The sequence below is a fragment of the Agrilus planipennis genome, unplaced genomic scaffold (assembly GCF_000699045.2).
Source record: "Agrilus planipennis isolate EAB-ADULT unplaced genomic scaffold, Apla_2.0 scaffold6, whole genome shotgun sequence".
Taxonomy (NCBI): domain Eukaryota; kingdom Metazoa; phylum Arthropoda; class Insecta; order Coleoptera; family Buprestidae; genus Agrilus; species Agrilus planipennis.
Window position 1 is genome coordinate 2,713,360 of NW_020439302.1, and position 18,977 is coordinate 2,732,336.

The 18,977-nt window shown below is 35.1% G+C and overlaps 1 protein-coding gene and 1 long non-coding RNA gene across 2 annotated transcripts in view; one reads left to right on the forward strand and one right to left on the reverse strand.

Moving 5' to 3' along the window:
• LOC108744902 (growth/differentiation factor 8) overlaps window positions 1–17,996 on the forward strand; it is a 31,117-nt gene extending 13,121 nt beyond the window's left edge. The window contains exons 2-3 of the mRNA XM_018480867.2: window positions 12,235–12,605; window positions 17,333–17,996. Of these exons, the coding sequence (XP_018336369.1) occupies window positions 12,235–12,605; window positions 17,333–17,710 (749 nt within the window). The 3' untranslated portion in view covers window positions 17,711–17,996. The remainder of the gene's footprint in view (window positions 1–12,234; window positions 12,606–17,332) is intronic.
• Window positions 1–18,977, reverse strand: part of LOC108744967 — a 126,364-nt gene that overhangs the window by 23,930 nt on the left and 83,457 nt on the right. The window contains exon 4 of the long non-coding RNA XR_003231932.1: window positions 10,248–10,322. This is a non-coding gene — a long non-coding RNA (uncharacterized LOC108744967). The remainder of the gene's footprint in view (window positions 1–10,247; window positions 10,323–18,977) is intronic.

Below are 18,977 nucleotides of genomic sequence, written 5' to 3' on the forward strand. Positions count from 1 at the left end.
TCCATGTTTCGCACCCGTACAACGCCGCGCTCCAAACAAACTTTTCGAATTTCCAAATTAACCGTTCGCGAGTATAGAAGTGACTTCTTTTTATTAAAGGCGACACGACCCTGCGCTATCCTCTGCTTTATATCCCTACTACTCCTTCCGTCCAAACTTATGTGACTTCCTAGATCCCTAAAATCAGCCACTTCCTCTAATTTTTCGTCTCCTATCTTTATATTCGGTCTTTCCCTACTTTTTCTTCCCTTGCATACCAGTATTTTACTTTTACTTTTATTTATTTTCATACAGTACTGATTTTTCAGTACCGCTTATACTATATGATGCTAATTTATTTTCCTGGCCAGATCCTAACAGAAGTACCTGATCCTCTGAGGATCGGATTCACATCGGGCACCCTAGCATTTAATAATTTTGAAACAATTCTACGTTCTTGACCGTTTTATTTCATATATTTTACATAAGTCGAACATTACGTTTGAAGATAGAACAATAGCGAATGTATGATAATGACATTCGTATTCTTGGAGATTGTTAATTGTTCTTTCCTTTCATCCATTGTTAAAGTTTGGCATTACTTCTTATTTTTACTTATATACAAATGTACATTTACGAAAATACTATTGGTATCACAATCAGAATCAGACCAGCGTTTGCCAATATAACAACATAATTGGTTTCAGGCCAGACAATGAAAAATCTCCTAGACAGGCAGACAGACGGACATATAGACAGACAGACACCGCTACCGCAACGCACACTTACAAATCAAAATTAAACTATTTATACATACACGCGCTCATCTCGTTAACTATCACAGTTAAATATAATACTGTTAATGTGGGTATTTAAATTATGATGAATCTACCGCGTTTTCTCGAAACAATTATTTATTAGAATTTTCGTAAGTTTACGACTAGATTTTTTTTTGCAGAAGTGGTTCATTGTGTACAAATTACGAGGAAGTTTTTATGAACATTATCGATATAATAATTTTCATTCCCTTGTGGGACCTGCTTTAACCGCCATATTCTAAAAACCACACTTACTTCCCTTGCTATTAGAAATGTTCTCGTTGTTAATTAATTATAAAAGGTTATTGTAATCTCTATCTTCAAGCAAGAAAATATTTATGAATATTCCAAGTATAACAAGTTTAATCCATTGCGATTTCGTTGTCCCCTGTGGGACCTGCATTAGCCGCCATGTTGTAAAAAGCGCGCATAAAATAATTTCGCTTAGAAATGTTGCCGCAATTGAATTTTTACGAAGAGTTTTAAAATGCCTCCATTCCTAATAAATAATTGAGTGAAGAAACGGCTAGTTACGTAATTATGCAGTAAAAATTTAGATTTTTCCAATATGGCTGCTAATGGAGCATTCATATTTTGGTATTAAAATCCCTGTCTACTCTCTTTATTCGTTACTTTCCCAGGCATTAGGATTAGAATTCCATTGCAAAGTTGATGAACATTAAGGAAAAGTTGTCTCTTTGGATGTTAATTACCATAGTCAAAAATAGATGGTGCGATTTTTTTGCGCGTGCAAATTTAGATCAACGCAATGTCGCCGCTGTATACTATTCACACTCGAACATGTATACCTACACGTACTTATAAACAGTGATTGCAATAATGAAGTATATAGAGGTCATGCACCCCGTCTGTCTTGGTTATTTTTGGGATTTGCGATCTTGGATCTCCCTGCCAGCTGTTTTATTATTTGAAAATCCATTTGGCATCGCCACTTTATGTCTAAAAACGTGTTAGAGGATTCATCGAGTTAGTTCTTTTGTTTTTTATTCTTTTAACTTTTCGTCTTGTTGCCGTTTTGGAACGTAAAAGTAGAATTACTTTTTCGACCAATATATGCCGAATGTATAATTTTTGGTAAAACTGCTGGAATAAAAAGTGACCGTCCCTGTATCATGTTCTAAAACGTTTCAAATTCATACACTATAAGACGTAAAAATGCACGAATTCGTTTGATCGCGTTACAAATTTCGACGTCCGATAAGGAAGACGCAAGAGAACCTACGATAAGAGCAATTATTTATCAGATTCCTTGACCTCTCGTTTTGATTATACGTCTTCTCTCTATGCATCACACATTATCTCTTTCTTTACTCTCATCATTGTATAGCGAAAGAATCTAAAAATAAATCGTACAAGCCGCGCTCTTTAAAAATGTGACGATTAACTTGAAGCCATCTCTATCTACGATCTATGTATTTTTATGTATGCAGGGATATACATGAACAATAGGTAGATATATCACGTACAATGGAAATTAATTATGGGATGGTCGAAAAAATAACTTACTCGTTGAGCTGACGGAAATTTCGGAATCGTTGAATCATGAAATGGAAACCAATTAAATAAAAATAATATTAGAATTTAAACGGGATTAGAAGATAGAACTCTGGGTTACTAGTTTTAAAGCGTCCGTTGAAACGATACCCAAAAGCCCAAGGTTTGCAGATTATTGTAATAATCTCTTGCCGCTGATTTTAAATCTTGCCCAAAATTCGATTATGTCGTCGAAAAATGCACCAAAATTGGATTACGTCGTCGAAAAATACACCAAAACTTTCTCATTCTTCTTTTCAATGACTTGCGGAATAATTTTTGATATATTTTTCGACTTCGTATCTGGTCTTATATGACTCTACCAAGAGCCCTACGTGTTTATATTAAATGTAAAATATAAACAACTGCGAACACACTACAAAATGAATCTCACGATGTATGACTTATTTTTTGTTCAATTTCAATCTTAATTCTGATTCAACATCAAGTCGATTTCTACATTTCGTCTAGGCTTTTTGGCTTCTTAGATATTTTAAAATCCACGAGTAGCTTTGAATCCAAATAGTAGCACCTTTGAGGCCAGATTAATATTTGTTTTGTGTTTCTACCTCATCTAGTAATGCTCTCTTATGGACCAACAGTCGAAGGGCGTGCTGGGGCAATTCAATTTTCAACCCCAATTGATTGATCTATGTATGAATCTACCAAGACATAAAAGTACCCTCTTGTGGAAAAACATGGTTGTGTTCCGAAATATAACCCGGCATACTGGCCAGTACTGATGACGTCATGAATTGACACCATATTGTATTGGTGTGCCACCATATTGTACTGGTGAGACAAATATGACGTAGTAGTGGTACTCTAATAACTTTTGGAGCAAAATTGTTGTAAACTAGCGCAAACACTGTTCTCAATATGGCGTCAATTCGACGTAAATACACTGGCCAGAATATTTCGGAACGAATCAACAGTATGGCGTCGATTCATGACATCATCAGTATTAGTCAGTATGCTAGGTTATATTTCGAAATACACCGTACAAAAATGTCAAACATTTTCATCTCTGCTTCTAATAAAAAGAATTTACAATGTTTTCAGTCATTTCTTGTTATATAACAATTCTATCTAGCATGATCCACTTTACTTACAAAACGTCCTTCCGATTTTCGATTCAAGTTCCGCCACTGCTTGTGCCTCGTCAGCTTTGTGTAATAATGAGTGCACCTTTCGTCTGCCAGCCGTCTACGAACGTTATACATTGTAAACGCAATGTTGTGACCTGTCACGCTGACCCCTATGACCAAACCAATCGAACAAAAATGACCGCGTATCGCATTAGCGCTTCTGGCCTGTTATTGCGGACGCGGTCGAGTACAACACGGAATAAATCGCTCGTTACGCGCTTCGTTACTGGCGTTGAATTTTCGCGAGCTGTTGTAGTGTAGCAATTGGAATGACGAAAATCGGGGGCAAATAACGTCTACCCCATTCGAAAACGAAATTGTAGGCGGCTGCGAAAAAACGACCCTGACCAAAATGGATAAAAAATACTAGCATACCTACCTATAAAATTTTGATTATTTTTAATGAATCTACAAGTGACAAGAAGATAGGTATTTAAATTTAGAAATAGCTGTGTGAATTTAGCGAATGATTTAATAAAAATTTAGACTATACTGAACAATATAATTAACACATAACAAGTGTGAAGAGTATCTATATTTGGGAGGTCCCCGGAATATTGCAAAACTTTCATATTTCAAAATAATAATAATCAAAAAATGTTTAATTTTACAGATAAAACTTTTGAATGTTTACACTTAATTATGTTTTAATATAATAATACCGTCATCATAAATTAAAATAATCTAAATTCCAAAATCTTTATTTAGATTTGACTTAATGAGATTTCAAACTTTCCTATTCGCGATTATGATTAAATAATTTGTGACGTTTAATGTTTAATTTATTACATATATATGTGTACAGGGTGTACTGATGGATTCGTAAATTGAAAAGCTCGTCGTTTGTTTTATGGGCATTGTCGAGTTATTTAATTGTTTAATTTTATTTAGACCGCACGAAATATTTTAGACCACATAAGTGGAGACGAACACTATTAGGTTTATCAATTAAATTAATGGATTTAAAGGATCGGTTGGTACTCGTTTTTATAGGTAACATCTATTCCATTCCGTCCTTTTATGTTACCTTCGTGTTTGGAAAGAAAAAAAAAAAGAAGAAGAATACCCCGAAAGGGTTACATGTATAGATACCACTCTTTTTTTTAATGACTTCTCTTATGTAGTCTTTGTGTTTCTATCTCTGTTCTACTTTAGCTACAGTTAATGTAATAGACCGAATAAGAAAAAACAAACAAAAATCGTTACCGTGAGAAACGCCCAATAATTTTTTGAAAGATTTATCATAGAAGCCCTGGTGACATGAGAGGGTTGGTTTCCGGAAGGGAGTGCGGTTGTTACTAGAACAGGACCGGACCTTACTATTTTTTTTTTNCTTTGACTCTTAAGTATTTTGTCAGATTACTAAGATTTCCCGACTAAAAAAAGATTTAACATCTTTAAGATTTCTTGTCATTGCAGACAAAATTATCATTAATGTTACTGTAACTTTCGTCCCAATCTTGTACCAAAAGGTCCTAAACTAAAAGGACAATGTCTAAAAAAATTTAATACAACTTTCTTTTAATTCGTAATTAAACATCTTAATAAGCGATTATTTTATTCTTCGTCGCAGTGATCTATTCGAGTCCAGTCCTGGATTAGTACTTCGCGACTACCCGTTAAAAAAGTTTAGGATCTGAAATAGCGTTTTTATAAATTGCTACCAGCTGTTGCATGTCTTACACAGTGTATGTATACGAATGTGATTTTATACCTGTTTCTTTTTCGGTTTTTTTCTTCTTTAATCTGCCAACTGTCCCATATGGGGCCCAAATTGATGCAGAGTGCAAGGGGAAAGATATCAAACCCTTACCAAACGTACACATTCACTCGACTTATTATCGAGAAAGAAGGAAATGTTAAATTTAAACTTTAACGAAAAATTTAAAAAAATATTTAATTAGGGTACAAAAACTTGATAGAGAAAAATAAGTATGTTTTTGCTAGTGTGTACTAGTTACCCTTAATATTAAATGCTGCAGCACCCCCAAAAATTATTAAAGTGTAAAAATTTTCGAATATTTTAAGTAATAATTTATATTGTATATTCCATAAGATAGCAAATATTTATGTAATTGTTTTCTTTAATTAATAACAATTAAATCATTTGTGCGTTAATTTGATAAAATTCCTGCGGTGAACTTTTGACTTAAAAAAAAACTTAAAGTCGCTTAGTGTGTAATCATTTTCATAGAGTATCAAGAAAATTTATTGCATCATCAGTTTCTCTTATTAATTTTAAATGTAGTAAAAACGGGGGGGTACCACAATCGGATTCCATCTTATATTATTGAGCATACACAGTAGTTCGTTGGGTAGCCTGCAAATAGTCGCACTATGGAGTAATTTTTGTTTGTTATTATGTTGTTATTAATCGTTCTAATATAGGAGAGTAAAACTGAAATTTGTTAATTGTTACAATTTTGTTTAGGAAACGTTTGATTACTACAAAACTATTCAAGGATTGAATTATATTTTGTAGATATTTAATAAGGGAATGTGTACAAAAGCATTTGTAAAACCTTTAAGCCTATGATACTTCATTAAAATTGATGTAGCAGTTTTGGGGAGTCATGATCCTACCCTAAAAATTAAAGAGTCGTATACTATATTTTTTAATAATTAATTTTCAACTACAAAATCATATCAATTAAAAATTTGTATAATCATGATTAGGTTTATTTGGATTATGATTTGATATCATCAAATTATGTGATAAAACTAATTTTTGCATTTTAACTTTCCAAAACAGATCTTCAAAATTTGTCAAATCAATATCCATATGTACAATAAAAGTAAGCAACCGAATCTTACAGATTTATGGGGGTTATATCTTCAACCCCCTACTCTCCCACCATAAAACAGTATCGCCCCAAAGGACTCTACGTAGACGGTCAGTAAAGGTTCCAATATTAGCTTAAGATTATTCCTACATTTATAGGATTCAAAAATATTTTAGAATTTTCTAGAAGATTCCAGAACTTTCCCGAATGATAATTAATATTTCCTGATCTGGCTTATATTTTGCCTGCGCGTGTCTTTGTGGTATGATAGTCTTTCGTCCCCCGTCCAGGGAGAAGGTTTGCGCTTTTAGCTGTAAGGGTTGGTTTCAAAGATGCGGGGGTTAAAACACTATCGGCCCAAAGCACTCCGTACAGAAGAGTCAGTAAAGGTGTTAATTGAGTTTCGATTTGAGTCTGGTCGGATCGTTACAAAATGTCGCAAGTTTCTCTTGAATGCCCTACATCTATACAGGATTTAAGAATGTTTTAGAATTTTCTACAAGATTCCAGAACATTCCCGAATGATAACTAATTTATAAATCATATTATTAATTTTTATGTATAAAGTAACCTTCCCCCTCAACGCATTTACATTACTAAGTCTATTTTCTTTGGAAAACATATACACAGAGTGTTCATATTGTCTTGTATCATACATAGTAATAATTCTCTGTTTGTTTTCAAGAAAAAGTTAATGAATTTTTGTGGCTGCCTTGGTTAACGTGTTCACCGCGTTGGTGCATTAAGAACCATGAAAATTGACCACAGTGGGTCACAATACGTTTTGTCCTTGCAGCAGAGGGGACCGGGTCCTTCGTGATGTTGAGGCAACAATAATAATAATTCAGTTTATTACATTTGGACAGTCCATTGTTTCACACGTACACACACACACACATACACACAACATTTTTTTTGTTTTTTTATATATATATGTGTACACGTACGATGCAGAATTATGCACTTGTAATTTTGACGGTTCGCCGTAAGGTCAAATGGGAGCGTTGCACTTTTAAATTGATCAGCCAATAGAAAAAGATGCAAACGCAGGACCGTACCGTTATCAGAATTTTTCCGAAATATTGCCACCTGTTTGCACATGACGCAAAAACGGTACCATTTGTACCTGATAGTATTCATCGACCTTTGACTCTTAAGTATTTTGTCAGATTACTAAGATTTCCCGACTAAAAAAAGATTTAACATCTTTAAGATTTCTTGTCATTGCAGACAAAATTATCATTAATGTTACTGTAACTTTCGTCCCAATCTTGTACCAAAAGGTCCTAAACTAAAAGGACAATATTTCAGTCTTCTCGCCTGTGACATTTAGGCTTCTATATCATTAAAAAATTTGGTAACAACTAGAAAATTATAATGATTTTAATGATACTCTTGTTTGTAATAGCAAGGCATCTTACTATGCTAGTAATATTTAAAGTTATTGATTTATTTTAAGCATTCTTCTATAAAGGTGTAATAGCTAGATCCTCGAAAGAATACAACAATAAACATGTAAGGAATAGTTTTTCCAGAAGTATTTAAGAACCTAAAACCACTTTTGGCTATGTACCTTACCCTCCAATCAAAACCACCACTAATTTTTTAACAAGGAATTTAGCACCACTGACTTTTTTACAGGCCTTATTAATGAAGTTAGCATTACCTACCACTTCAAGAAGTAGATTAATTTGTCGTGAAAGAAAAAAGGTTGTCGCGTTTGTTTTTCGAAGACAGGACAACTTTAGGATTAAATATACAGGGACAGAGGATTACTATGCTTAGATTTGCAGAGATGCAGGAGTTAGAGATTGCCTTAAGTAAAATGGAATCGGTATTAACAAAAAGGGTATGCATCGGAAAATAAAACGAGATAGGTTCGTGGGACACTATTCAGACATTAGGGGGTAGTTAGAAGTAGAAATAGGAGAGGTAGACATAGATTAGATTACTGTTTGCAAATATTAGTTAAGGATGTGGGATGTTCTAGTTTTAAGGAAATGCGAAGATTACGTCAGGATAGAAAATTGTGGAGATGCGTGTCGAATCAATTTTAGGACTGACGACTTTATGATATTGAATAATGAACCAGAAATAAGAATTCGTGAACATTGATGACCAAAAAAGTAACAAACAATCACCACAATTTTCTTTTTTTATGACAAATTTAAGACGACTAATCCACTTTGCGTGCCTTGAATTTTTTCAGTGGTAACGTTAACTCGATGAACATCCAATATTGTTCGCCACAAGTAAGTGAAAACAGTTGGAGTCTTGACTTTCGCGTTTTTATCTTTAATCTCAACCTTGTTCAATCGATCTTTCTTAAGGTTCAAGGTAATTGCTGCACTTCATGCATGTACATACTTTGTAGACACGTATGCAACAACGCGTATACCACGTATTCGTGCAATCCACATGTATTTAGCGACTTGTTAAAGTAATTGATGTTATTATTATTATTCGTGTAAATCACTCCCTATGGCAATAGACCCTTAACAGATTTGAGCCGCGAAACCACCGTCTTCGACAAAAGTAATGCAGCATTTAGAACAATAGATATAATAATTTAAAATTAAATCTAAATACTGATTTATCGGTAGTCAATTTTCAATCATATAAAAGTGATTTTTTATTGATTAGACTGGACGGTAATATCACCAACCATAATCGATAATATAATCAATTGCAATTTTTTGAAGTTAATTAAGAATTTGCATGCAGCACCTTCGTCAACATAAGGGGATGAAATTCTATAGTAGTTCTTTTGCGAATGTAGGCTTGCGGGGTGCCATCAGAAAGATTTTAATTCAAGAATTATTAGAACTTTAATTTAAAACTGTTCATTTTGAATCTGCGCTTGTCAAAGGCAGTTTTTTGAAATTATTTAGAAAATCCTAATTCTTTTAATGCTGGGATAAGTAAAGGTTGTAATTGGAAAACTGTATTTCCCTTTTTCTCAAAAATTTAAATGACACATTTATAAAGATATAGACAGTAAGAGAATATGTCAGTCACAGTCATAATAAGGGTTTCATTCAACCTTTTGAGGTGTGGAATTCCAAAAAGAACAAATATTTATAATAATGTAAAACGAAGAATTTCTACTCCAAACTTGATCTCGTAGTAATGGTATAGTTCTTTGTTTTGAAATGGGGGAACCCCAAAAAGGACAAACATTTGCAATGGTACAGAAGGAAACTATTTATGTTAAACTGTAATCTCGTGGTAACGGTTTCGTTCGTCTCTTTGGGGTCCGGAACCCCAAACAGAATAATTATGTATAAAGATATAGAAATAAATAAAATCTTTTAGAGTCAAAGTGCGATTTCATAACAACGGTTTCATTTAATCTTTTGAGGTGTGGAACCCCAAAAAGGATATTTATAATGATGTAAAAACAAAAAAATTCTACTCCAAATTCGATCTCGTAACAAAGGTTTTGTTCTTTGTTTTGAGATGGTGAACCCCAAAAAGAAAATATTTCTATGTTAAACTGTGAATACGTAATAAGGGTTCGGTCTTTCTTTTAAACATGACATTTTTTATAAAGATACTACAAGTCATTCCTGACATCTGTAAATTAGAACAAAAGTACTCACATTTTCAGTTACCTCCGTACAGAGTACGTAGAACATAAATAACCGTTTTATTGTCCAAGTAATTTATATTAGCATTATCACGCAATTTTGTGTTAATACGGGAATTTTACTAGCTCGTTTAAAGTTTCCGACCGTTCGTTCGTTTATAATTGTTTGAAACAATACGGAAACAAATGCTTAATTTATTCGTACAACAGTTGAAATTTATATCGGAAGTGACTGCCGCGGAAAACCTTGGCGGGGTTAATATATTTGTTTGTGGGGGTTAGCGTGTACAGTACTCGCAAAATCATATGGCGCAAGTTGTAGTAGAAAATCAGTTAAAAGTGAAACAAAATAAGGAACAATTAATGAAAAACTTACCGGCTGTTGTATTGAAGGAAGAAGAATCCACTAGTCCTTGATCTCCTATTTTCTCTAAGAAGAGTCCGACGTCTTCTGAAATCAAGAGGGAAATTATAAAGAATTTAAATAGACTTATAAGATTCTTAAGAGTAGTAGATTTGGAAAAAGCTTTTGACAATGTTCAATGGGACAAGATGTTAAGTATACTTAAAAATGTAGGGATGAGTTACAGAGATAGAAGAGTGATGCATAGTTTGTATAAAGAGCAACAGGCAGCTGTAGAGCTGGGGCTGCAACGTAGAGAAGTAGATATTAGGAAGGGATGTCAGACAGGGATGTACACTGTCACCGATACTTTTTAATCTATACATCGAAGACGCGATCAACATCATTAAAGACAGTAAAACTGTAGAGATAGATGTGCAAGGGCAAAAGATTAGTATGCTTAGATTTGCAGATGATATAGCAGTATTAGCATCTAGCAAGGAGTTAGAGATAGCTTTAAAAAAAATGGAAGCGGTATTGACAAAACAGCACTATATGAAAATAAAGTAAAACAAAAATACTGATATGCAAGGGAAGGAAAAGTAGGGAATGTGCGAATATAAAGGTAGGATACGAAAAATTAGAAGTGGCCGATTTTAGGTATCTAGGAAGTCAGATAAGTCAGGATGGAAGGAGTAGTAGGTATATAAAGCAGAGGATAGCGCAGGGTCGAGTCGCCTTCAATAAAAAGAAGTCACTTCTATGCTCGCGAACGGTTAATTTAAAAAATCGAAAAAGGTTATTAAATGAGTATNGACTCTATGGAAGTCAATAAGAAATAGGCGAGATAAGTTGGTAGGACACCTTCTCAGGCATGAAGGTCTAGTCAGAGACATATTAGAGGCAGAAACAGGAGTTAGGAGGGGTAGTGGTAGCCCTAGATTAGGTTACTGTTCGCAAAAAGCTAAGGATGTGGGATGTTCTAGTTTTAGGGAAATGCGAAGATTAGCTCTGGATAGGAAGGAGTACAAGGAGTACAGGTGCGTGTCCAACCAGTCTTAGGACTGACGACCTTATGATTATGGCGATGATGATAAGATCCTAAAATATTTTTTGCTCGAAAACATGTTATCAACTTGAACTAAAGCTACTTGCCTAGATCATAGACTTGGGAATAATATAGGGGTGGAACTGTCAAAGGGAAAATGGTAACCTAGGAAGCGCTTACACTTTATGGACTATCCGAACTAGGCACACGCATTCGTCAATTACTGTTAAAGTATAACTCAGCAGCTGAATTAGAGCCAATAATATCTAGGCACCACTGTAATAGGTATCACCCATCATCATCCCCTGCGTGATTTCACCCTCCGTCCGTACATTCCCGTGCGTATGACCAGGATTTATACGTCAATTATCGCAAGACTGTCGATAAAATGAAAACTATTTTCTAAAGTGCATGTTTTACATAATTAGTTGCATTGTAACAAATTGTTGTACAACATCACTGATAAGAAAATGCTTATTAGACGTTGCCTCGGCTGGTATGCAATGGCGCCATTTTAAATGCACTTATCATTCACACACGGACAGGCGTACGAAAGCAATAACAACAAATGTGCGTACGTGTGTTTGTTAGGAAGTTATTTTTAGAATATAGACCGTGCGGACGTTGTTCTTATTCTCGAAACATGCACATTTTTAAATTGTTTGTAAACATACTTATTCCTATGTGTAACAATTGGTACGTATATGCAAATGCATAATTTAAATATGAAATAGTGAAAAACTAAAAGAATTGAAGCATTAAAAGTGATCAAAATTTTGGCGGCACCCTCAAGTGCATTTTTCTTTACCAGCCCTCTAGATAACATCAGATAACAGTTTGAAACATTGTAATTGGCCCAAGAAATAATTAGAACCTTTTCTTTTCGGAACCCAATTTCTACAATAAACAAATAAATTAACAGTAATTTCTTGATGGAAAATTAGATTTCATTTGTTTATTTTTTCTTTCCAGATCCACGACTCAGGCATAGTTGGCATGGACATGACATCCTTCATTTTTCGTTTTCGGATGGGGTGACCAAGTATCAGGTGGCGAACGCCACCCTCTTCGTGTTCGTAAAGGGGGTGGACAAGCGGCCGCAACCTATCATGATACTTGAGGTGTATAAGGTGTATAAAAATCCTGACCGGCCGGACATTCCCGGAACCGTCAGGGTGGCATCCCGACGAATAAACCAACCCCTTGGCCACGGCGAATGGATCAAGATTGACGTTACCGCCATGGTTTCCGAATGGTTTAAAAGTGCACGGGATAATTATGGGTTCATTGTTAATGCGACGATTAACAAGAGGAAGACCCCGTTGGAAAGCGTCAATGGAAATGTAAGAAAAAATTTGTTTGATTAAAAAAAATTTGAAGGAAAGGAAGGTGCAGAATCCCATAAGGAGTCGAATGTAATACGAAATATTTCAAGCAAATACGACAAAGTTTTATCACTTATTTCTAATCTGCACTATAATTTGTCGCTAACTTCTTACCAAATCCGCTCCAGGTTGTTACTGCAAAATAAACGAAATGCTACCTTGATATTGAACTGGTACTGCACAAGGCGTATCTCAAAATAGAGATGACGTAGAGAAATACTATGATTTTGTCATTTGTTTTTCGTTAGAAGTCGGTACTTTTACCCATTTTGTCGCTAGTTTGTATTCCAGTTGTCCAGCAAAAAACGACTGAACAGCTGACACAACACATTCCGACAAATTGTCGCAAATTTGTCGCTTAAAGATAATATTTTTACCAATTTTGTCGCGACTCCAGCCTCGAACTGATAAACGAAAAACGATTGGAAAGCCGTCAAACTGGCACAACACCTTGCGACAAATTGTAGCACTGTAAGGGTTATGATTTGTCGCAAATTTGTCGCTGAAAGATAATATTTTTACCCATTTTGTCGCGACTCCAGCCTCGAACTGATAAACGAAAAACGATTGGAAAGCCGTCAAACTGGCACAACACCTTGCGACAAATTGTAGCACTGTAAGGGTTATGATTTGTCGCAAATTTGTCGCTGAAAGATAATATTTTTACCCATTTTGTCGCGACTCCAGCCTCGAACTGATAAACGAAAAACGATTGGAAAGCCGTCAAACTGGCACAACACCTTGCGACAAATTGTAGCACTGTAAGGGTTATGATTTGTCGCAAATTTGTCGCTGAAAGATAATATTTTTACCCATTTTGTCGCGACTCCAGCCTCGAACTGATAAACGAAAAACGATTGGAAAGCCGTCAAACTGGCACAACACCTTGCGACAAATTGTAGCACTGTAAGGGTTATGATTTGTCGCAAATTTGTCGCTGAAAGATAATATTTTTACCCATTTTGTCGCGACTCCAGCCTCGAACTGATAAACGAAAAACGATTGGAAAGCCGTCAAACTGGCACAACACCTTGCGACAAATTGTAGCACTGTAAGGGTTATGATTTGTCGCAAATTTGTCGCTGAAAGATAATATTTTTACCCATTTTGTCGCGACTCCAGCCTCGAACTGATAAACGAAAAACGATTGGAAAGCCGTCAAACTGGCACAACACCTTGCGACAAATTGTAGCACTGTAAGGGTTATGATTTGTCGCAAATTTGTCGCTGAAAGATAATATTTTTACCCATTTTGTCGCGACTCCAGCCTCGAACTGATAAACGAAAAACGATTGGAAAGCCGTCAAACTGGCACAACACCTTGCGACAAATTGTAGCACTGTAAGGGTTATGATTTGTCGCAAATTTGTCGCTGAAAGATAATATTTTTACCCATTTTGTCGCGACTCCAGCCTCGAACTGATAAACGAAAAACGATTGGAAAGCCGTCAAACTGGCACAACACCTTGCGACAAATTGTAGCACTGTAAGGGTTATGATTTGTCGCAAATTTGTCGCTGAAAGATGTACCCATTTTGTCACAACTCCAGCCTCGAACTGATAAACGAAAAACGATTGGAAAGCCGTCAAACTGGCACAACACCTTGCGACAAATTGTAGCACTGTAAGGGTGATTTGTCACAAATTTGTCGCTGAAAGATGTACCCATTTTATCGCAATTTCAGCCTCAAGCTGATCTGCGAAAAACGATTGGAAAATCGTCAAGTTGGAATCTATTACTGAACCCGGAATAAAAATATTGTAAAGAAATGCTATCTAATTAACGACAAACTATGGTTCTTATAATACTTTTCTATGATACTTCGGATTGTGAAATGCCAAATTGACGGCCCTCCAATCGTTTTTCGCTGTTCAGCTACAGACAGGACTTTAAAATTACTAAAACCATAATCCTTCGGTGACAAATTTGCGACAAATTATAGCCCTTGTAGTATTTTTCTATGCCATCATTATTTGGAGATGTCATGTGTAGTGTCAGCTAGTCCAGTAATTAACTGGTCAGCTAGATCAACAAATTTTTTAATTTGGTAACTATTTAGCGACAAATTATAATGCACTTTATAATAATAATATAATATGGCTAGCTTGATGTTCATCGGAATACGTAATGGATGAAATTGTGAAATTAGGTATTAGAAACAGCTAAATATTTTTTTTGTTCTCCTCTTTTTGTTAAATGCTTTTCGGTAATTAAAAGAATACAAAATTGCGGTAGACGAAACAATTGTTAGATACATTGCGGCGACCGATTGCCTGTGTTTGGTTTCGACCGATTGAAAATCATATTGGCGTCTGTGACCGATATCGGATCGTTGTGATTACGCAATCGAGATAAATAGAAATTTTGTCTGTCAATTTTATCGACCGAAAATGTTGCAACGGTATGCATTTGTGGAATTCGTCCAATCGCAAGGCGTGTTGAAAGGTCGGAGCGATTTTCCACTTGAAACAGCAAAAATAACACATGAACACAAAATTAGCTCGGAGTCGATCTCTCTCCAAAACAAACTATTTATTATTTACAATTGTTATTAAAAATATCGTCGGCTGCATGATTGCATTTGTGTTGTTTTGTAGAGCGCGTGCAATAAAAAATCGCTCATGTGTTTCTCATGCATGACACATCTACAGAGTGTTCGAAAAAACTATTTTTATTACTGGTACATTGGATAAATTTATATTTCTCTAGCAAATGTACTGAAATGAATTGTTTTAAATTAAATATCGGTAAATGTCTAGATGATGGCCCCCAGCCCCGAAGGGGGGTAGGGGAGATCAAAAGAGGAGGTCTCCCCCACCACTGTATCATAAAAAGTTCGTGGCGGTCTCACAACCATAAAAAGTAATGCGGGTTAGAGGGGGGTGGGGGAAGGGGGGATCGAAAGAGGGTATTCACCTTAGTAAAACCCCATAAAAAGTTATGGAGGTTGAAAGTTGAATATTTTGCAATTTTCATACACTATAATTCAAATAAAATTCTATAAAAAAAATATTTTCAAGCGGGTGGAGGTGGGGGATTGAATGAGGGTGGTTACTTGAACAAAACCCGATAACCTAACCTAACCTACCCTATTGATAAAGATATATAAATAATGTTTTATATAACTTTCTCAATATTTTTATGTATTTTTCATTAGTTTTACCTTTGAATATTGTTTAAGAATGACTATATTAATATTTACATGTCAAAAATTGGCATATTTATTAACTTTGAACCCCCATATCTTTTTATGGGGGTGAGACCGGTACGAACTTTTTATGGTACAGTGGTAGGGGCCATCATCTAGACCTTTACCTAAATATCTTTTAACTCTTTGCATATTTTTAATATTAATTATCGGCTTTAAAAATTTAAATTGTTTTCAATTGTAAACTTGTGAAAGTATCGCCTAATATACATGTTCTTATCGAAAATTTGACAGATAATGTCTCGATTATCTTTTTTAATTATGTAAAACGACGAGATTATCGTTGGACTGATGAAAACTGAATTCATTTGATGATCATACACAGCTGCTAGGAGACGATATTTGTATATAATTAAAAGATGTTTAATAAACTAAAATATAAAAAAAAAGAATCCGCGTATCTTAGGGTCACTGCTATCAATGTAACTGTTTTGTCCTAAAAGCAGATTAAGATTAATTAAAAAACAAAAAAGAAAGAAATTTATCATGAGAGCATTTTTTAACGTATTTCAATGGCTTTTAAAAAAATTATTTTAACCTTTTTCATCATACACTTCATTATACAGGGTGTAGTTACGAATATATCAAGCAAAAAATGAAATTTTATGTGAATACAAAGATTGATAGGCAAAAGGTATCGATTAAAGAAAAAAATGCATTACCTGACTCAAAAAATAAAATTTGAATAAATCGGAATATAAAGTTCAGGAAGCGAAATGGGAAGGTTGGACGGACGGTTGGGGGTACTACCGGTAGGAAAACTAGGTAAATTAGGTTGAGAAGGTAAACCAGGGCAGACTGGTACAGTTCTATTAGAAATAAGGGTTTGTTTGGAAGAGAGACTTGACTTAGAGGTTATAGTGAGCCAACCTTAAAAGATAGACATATGCTGTCGCGAACTTTTTTTAAAAAATTTGTAAAGGGGAACAATTCTGTCATACCTGATTTTTGCGAAATTTTAACCGTTTACGTAGCGCATGGAACGGAAGCTCTTAAAAGGAAAAACAAAACCGATTTTGAAACATTCTTCATTGGCTCCTATTGGTCTTAGCGTAATGATATATAGCCTATAGCCTTCCTAGATAAATGGGCTATCTATCACTGAAAGAATTTTTCAAATCGGACCTGTAGTTCCTGAGATTAGCACGTTCAGCTTCAGCTTTATAATATTATCATTGATTAAAGGTTGTCGCACACTTGTCCGTTCCGTGTAGTCAAAATACGAATGGGATATAAAGAAAGTAAAGAACTGGTCAAGTGTGTGCATTGTGGACCGGCGGTGACCAGTATCATTCTATCGAAACCTGTCGGCTGTAATAATGTCTGTTTTACGCAATTGTTCATAATAAGAACACGACGGCTTGCCGGATTCATGTCGGAATAGTGGGCGACGAACTTTAGAGCGATATCTCAATTTTATTTACATGTAACCTGGCTATTGTTCTGTGATTACGAAACCGTTTTCTTTGGTTTCAGGTGCCATTCGTAGAGATCAGCACGGTGGAGCCGAAACGTCGGACCAGACGGAACATTGCCTACGACTGCGACGACAAAAATATACAGGACGTTTGTTGCCGGTATCCGCTGACGATTAATTTCGAAGATTTCGGTTGGGACTTCATTATAGCCCCAAAAAAGTACGAGGCGTATTACTGCAGCGGCCGATGTCCTTATTTGACGATGCAGAAGCAGCATCACACGCATCTGGCGAAAATGGCGTCGCCGGACATAGAAGGTCCGTGCTGCGCCCCTCGGAAAATGAGCGGCATTTCTATGCTGTACTTCGACGAAAATTACAACGTTATTTTCGGTAACTTACCGGGCATGGTGGTTGACAAGTGCGCGTGCTCGTAATGACGGCATCCCTTAGCCAATGCACAATTTAATATCAAATGCGCAGAGGAGGCTTTGAATTCGCGGTGTGTTACTTGTGACGACGACTGTACAGTGAAACAACGTTCTTTTTTTTTACTTCACGCATTGATTGGAACGTTATTTGTGTCGTGGAGTAATTATGGTGTAAAACGGTGTAACAAACAAAAACTAATGAGGAAGTAATCGGCGATTGTGAGAGAAACGTATTCTTTCTTTGATATTTGACTTTTGAGCAAAAAATAATAACACAAGACTTGTGTGTAACTGATGAAAATTCGCTGCAATGCGAATTTGTTGTTTGAGATGGGCCATCCGAGGGTATTGTAGAATTATGAAAAAAAAAGGGTTATCTCTGGGTAGTGTTCTAATGGGATTTCCCCGATTTCTTAGCTAGTTTTTCCGTCACAGGGCGTGAAAGTTGACCAATACTGAATTTACAGTATTACAGCTAATTATTAGCCGATTTTGCTGCTCCTTCTGTGAGCAAATATATGGCAAAGACAAGAAATATGGTCCTGCTTCTTTTCGACTTTACCGTTGCGAAATTTTGACTTCTTTGACAATGTACATGTAATAATCAAGTGAAATATTTATACTTTCAATATATTTTCAACGAGAATTTTGTGAAAATCCTGGTAATAAGTCTTACTCTTGATCTTAGCCGTGTTTGTTTAGGCTTGGTCTTGGTCTGGATATTGATCTTGAACAGAATTTCAAGACCAAGATTGTTTTTGGTTTATTACTCAAAAAATTTCTGCAATCATCTCGGATGGTCACGTCGAAGGCGAATTTTGCATTTGCGCGATTTTTCTTCTTTCAAAGAGAGCGCAATTTGGCTGTCTTACAATTATTGACTTGTGTAAAAAGTTTGTAAAAAATTTGTGATATATTGTTACGTATTAAAATTGTAATATTTATTTTTGTAAAATGCGATCTAGAACTAGTGTTTACGAAATTAATAATTGTTTGATACCAGTGATTATATGGAAAAATCGTGATATTTTTTTCGGCATTCGCAAGACTGAAAAATTGGAAAACGAAATTCCAATTATCATTTTGAATCTGGACTTTTATTTAAATCAAAATTAATTTTGACATTCTGGTTTTTTTTTAATTAAATTTGAACGAATTAACGAAAAACGTTAAATTTTCTAATTTTAATCTTGCGAGTGAGTAACAAAATGACTTAAAAAAAATTGAAGTGATGTAAGTTGCCTTATTAATAAATTAATTAAAAAAAAATTAA